The sequence below is a fragment of the Platichthys flesus genome, chromosome 15, assembly GCF_949316205.1.
Source record: "Platichthys flesus chromosome 15, fPlaFle2.1, whole genome shotgun sequence".
Classification (NCBI taxonomy): Eukaryota; Metazoa; Chordata; class Actinopteri; order Pleuronectiformes; family Pleuronectidae; genus Platichthys; species Platichthys flesus.
In genome coordinates this window covers 9,821,593-9,825,997 of record NC_084959.1, presented here as the reverse complement: position 1 = coordinate 9,825,997, position 4,405 = coordinate 9,821,593, and the positions used below count along the sequence as shown (strand labels likewise).

Genomic DNA, 4,405 nt, shown 5'->3' with positions numbered 1-4,405 from the left:
TATATTTACAAGATTTTTTATTTATTGTATAAAAACTCTCACACACACAAAAACAGATATTTACAGGAACCACTCACTACTGCTTTAAGCAAAACAGCTGCAAGATTATGAAGAAGGGATTTTACCAGAGGTTGAGAGGATCGATTGGTAAGACAGATCGACAAGACACCTTAACATCCTTTTCACTAATATTCACTTCACTAACGGAAAGAAAGCTTAAAAATTGATTTTACGCCATACATTTATATGCTGTTTCATGTTAAGTGAACTGCATGTTAAAGCTCTTTTTTTTTCCAAGGTTAAGTATTGGTGAGAATGTATTAATAGCTGAATAAGACGTCCAGGCTATTACTATCATTACTGAGCATCACAAATGTGTTGAACCAGCCAAAAACATAGATAATGAGCAGTAACTCCTTTAACAGCAGTGCACGTCACATCCTCTCTTCATAACTTCACATAAAGGTTGAGGGAGGTCAGGGAGGCCCTCGGAGCTGGCGTTGATCGTCTGACAGGCGGCGCGCACGGTCGGTTCGGAGGAGGAAGGGAGGGAGGGGTCCGTGCTTTAGCTTAAAGTGTGGACGCCGCCTGTCACAGTCTGGACGGGGGGTGACGGGAGAGTCGACTGGGAGGATGAGGGAGGGGGGTGGTCAGGAGGAGCCCTTTAAAGTTCAGTGTCAAAGAATTGCCCTGTCCTGTCCTGTCCTGGGACAATCAGAGCATGGAGGTCAACGGATGGCAAAGTACGTTCCAGGGGTCGTCCATGGTGGGGTCCGACGACAGAGTTATGTACTGTGGCATATCGTCTAAGTCGTCGGCTGTGAAACAAGCAGGAAACACAAGGTCAGTGAGTTGAAGGAGAATAGAAGCTGAAGCTATTAGCAGCTTTTAGGAGAAGTGTTCTAACACAGAGGACCGAGGTCTATGGTTCTGATCATGGTTAAGATATAAACATGGATTATGTCCTAATGACGGAGAGTGGGTCTAACAATGGGTGCTGTTAGTTGGGATGATGGTAAATGTAGGATCCAGTGTTTATGACCCTTAATGGGGACTAAAAGTCAGAACCACTAAAACAACAAACAATTACTCAGACATTTCAGGGCGAAATGGCTTTTATTTATCTTAGCTAACAGTGTGTATCAAATTTAGCTTTTAGTTTTAGAGACTGTTGCAACATTTACCTGAGGAAGCGTCACTCCACTGGCTCCCTGGACTGGTGCACTCTTCATTGTTCAGGAACCCCATGACGTCTATACTGCTCGGCAAAAAGTTTGCGTCTCTCTCCAGTTGCTTGCAAATCTGAAAGAGCAAAACTGACCTGAGTACAGCTACGATTTGTACCACTTCTTTTAACAACCAATCTCATGGAGCATTGATATTATTATTATAATTAGTATTGCATAGGCCTAATGGGCAGAATAAAACAAACATGGGTATTCCTGTCAATGAAAACTGCATTACTATTAAGAGTTGGAGCTGGAGTCCATGCTTACCTCAATAATGTCATCGGAATAGCTGTAATCTAGAAGTTCACATCGAAGAGGGAGAGAGAAGAGAGAGGACATGAGTATGGTGATGATTGAATTTACCTGATTTCAGGCTACTTGGGTTAATCTTTAACACTTTGTTGTGTCCATGTCTTACCGGGGCTGTGGTCGGGTGAAACTTGGAATCTCTGGCAATAGTTGTTGGAAAAGTTATCTGTCTCGACCTCGAGTGAGAGAGCCCAGTCGGGGACCAAATGGTCCGATCCACAAACTGCAAACAAACAGCAGCGTTAGATACATGACTTGCTCCAGTTCTCCAGCTTTCCCTGCTCACTGTAGTGTTTCGACTGGAGGACATTGTCCCGCCAGTTTTATTCCTCACCTTGCTGCTCTGTCTTCACTGTACTGTCCACCGTGTTCTCCTGGGTGGACTCCTCCATCATTGACACATCCATGGGTGACTGAGTATCGCTGTAGTCTGTGTCTTCCTCTGTCTTGACCACCTGGTTCGGCAGAGACATAAAAGCAAGACAGATTTAGAACATTCCTACAGCTGCACGAGTGGTATGTTTAGCTGCTGCACCAACACATTACAATAATATCATAATTTGAAATCGAAAATATGTATTTACCTTCCTCCTCTGCTTTTTGTCCTTTGGTTTTCTGTGTTTATCTGTGCGGATGAAGGAAAAAAAACATTGAAGTTGGTTGACCTCTTAAACTGTAGAGCAAACTGATCAGCGTGCAGCAGACGCTGAGCACAAATCGCTCGCTCACTTCCTGTCAGTTGACTCACCTCCAGATTTAGGGGTGACAGGCAACATTCTGAAGACGCGCACGGCTTGTTGGCCCTTGTGGATGCTCTTGTCTTTCACCTCCTCAATGTCAGGCAGCGAGTTCATCGCGCAGCGGAAGTTGGCTTTCCACGTCTTTGGGTCGGTGTTCTGGCCATGACTGTACTTCCCTGCAGGATGAACTTTGTTCAGTCACTTTCATACATTCTTTTAAAAACAAAATCTTTATTTGTAGACAGTGCATATGTTGCTCACCGGTGTGGATGGCCCACATTTTGAACAGAGAGGCGTCCTTGTCCATCTCCCAGCCGTGCCGGGCCGCGTGCTTCCAGGGAATGCAGAACATCTTCTGGTCCTGGAAAGAACAGAAAGACTGAGCATCTACTGTAACTCATAGGATACTGTTTTCTATCTGTCGTAGCAGATTTAGGAAACAAAACATTCTGACGCTAAATTTTTTCATTTGGTGTTGTCACTTCCTTGGCACACATTAGACTATACGGACATCTGTGAGACAGACGCCAAACTTAGCTTTGTTTGATTTCTGTCTCACTGCTGACTTATTGCATCAGTTTGATGTACCAGTCAGTGTCAGGGTTGAAAGTCACACTTACTGCCACCAAAAACAAAGCTGCTGAGAGTAACATGCAAATATGGAGCAAGGAACTTTCCATAATACAGGCACGTTGAGCCCTGCAGATATCACTTCCCTCATTTGGATATTCACTACATGGAGACTCTTTTTTTTTTTAACTCAAGCGCTGCTTGAGGAAATCGATCTCTTACCTTATCAACCCAGTGCAGCCCCGAGACGGTGTTGGACTCGATCATCTGCTCCAGCCACGGCCTCATCCTCATCCTCGAGACAGGCATGTTGGCCTAAAATATGCAGCAGAGAGGTCTTTAGATAAACGGGGAATGCTGTATGTGTGTGTGTGTGTTTGTGTTTGTGTGTGTCTGCGTGTGTGCGTGTGTGAGTGAACATGTTTTACAGTAATGAGAGCCTCTGCTTCGATCAACTACAGCCTGCTGTTTTACGCGCATGCAGGAGGGCGTGTAGAGTTCATGGCCGGGGCACGCAGGGGCGCATAAACGGGCGTTTACGCGTGGGAGTCAACGTAATGAAGTATCGCAAAGGATTACAAAAAAAAAGTAACTTCCTGATTGTATTTTTATGGATTTTGTCTCGAAACGAAGTTTCAAATGTGCGCGCCCTATTTAAGCTTTGTGGCTGGTTAACGTGACACTTTGTCGAACTGGTGTCCAAGCGGGAGTCGTTTGGAGACGTGCGCCAAACTGATCCCGCGCGCTGGGGACAGCGAACATCGCCTTCGTGTACTTCTGCATTTATACAACACAAAATCATTTATTAAACCTCTGTGAATACACGAGAGTTTAACAAGCCAAACCTTTTATTATTGTGAATGGCACATTCACAATAATAAAACATTAGGGTTTCTGCATGGCTTTCTGCATGGCGCTGAAAACATTATCCAAGACATGATCTGTGATATCTGTTCTCAGTAGAACAGCAACATATATTGCCGTATGAGACATTCGGTGTAAGAAAAAAGTTTTGAATTATTATTAGATCACTTACAGTATTTGTTGTTGTATTATCCGTAAGAGGGAATGCGCAAAAGCTATTGTCCGGTTGGAGTAGGTTTTCTCCAGAGTATCTTCCCTTCTTCTCTTGATCTTGTTTTTGTGTTTTCCTCTTGCAGACTCTTCCTGGTCAGAAGTGAACACAAGCTGTCGATCACGGCGCACTCACTGTATTTATACACAAAGCTGCGGCGGGTTTTCCCCATCTGCCCACTGCAAAAAGTGTCCTCACCCGTCGCCAAAAAATCTAGTTTCTTTCACGGAGCCTGGAGGAAAATCCATATTTTTTTCACACGACAGCAGCTCAAGTTTTTACTGCTACAAGTTTATTCATGATAGGCTCATTCCTTTCCTAAATAAAGTGTGTGTGCATGCAGTCAGGCAGAAAAGGTATAACTGAAAATCATCTTTTACAGTGGAATGGCGCATGCGCGAGTGGCACTTCAATTCAGAGCCTCTACCATTTACAAGAAATCATGCCGGTGAGAGAGAAGAGGAAGTGCTCGGCAACGTGAG

The 4,405-nt window shown here is 44.3% G+C and overlaps 1 protein-coding gene across 2 annotated transcripts; it reads right to left on the bottom strand.

Annotated features, from left to right (window-relative positions):
* Nucleotides 1-4,042, bottom strand: LOC133969649 (interferon regulatory factor 1-like). Of its 2 annotated transcripts, XM_062406254.1 has the most exons (10): nt 3,885-4,042; nt 3,071-3,163; nt 2,540-2,639; nt 2,287-2,454; nt 2,123-2,163; nt 1,873-1,993; nt 1,648-1,761; nt 1,497-1,525; nt 1,185-1,302; nt 1-818 (listed from the first exon to the last, which is right to left on the bottom strand). In XM_062406254.1, the coding sequence occupies exons 2-10, from the start codon at nt 3,155-3,157 to the stop codon at nt 715-717; spliced, it is 882 nt and encodes a 293-aa protein (XP_062262238.1). In that variant the 5' UTR covers nt 3,158-3,163; nt 3,885-4,042; the 3' UTR covers nt 1-714. The 2 variants fall into 2 exon arrangements, with proteins under 2 accessions (XP_062262238.1, XP_062262239.1); XM_062406255.1 differs by lacking the exon at nt 1,185-1,302.
* Between the last annotated feature and the right edge of the window lie 363 nt (nt 4,043-4,405).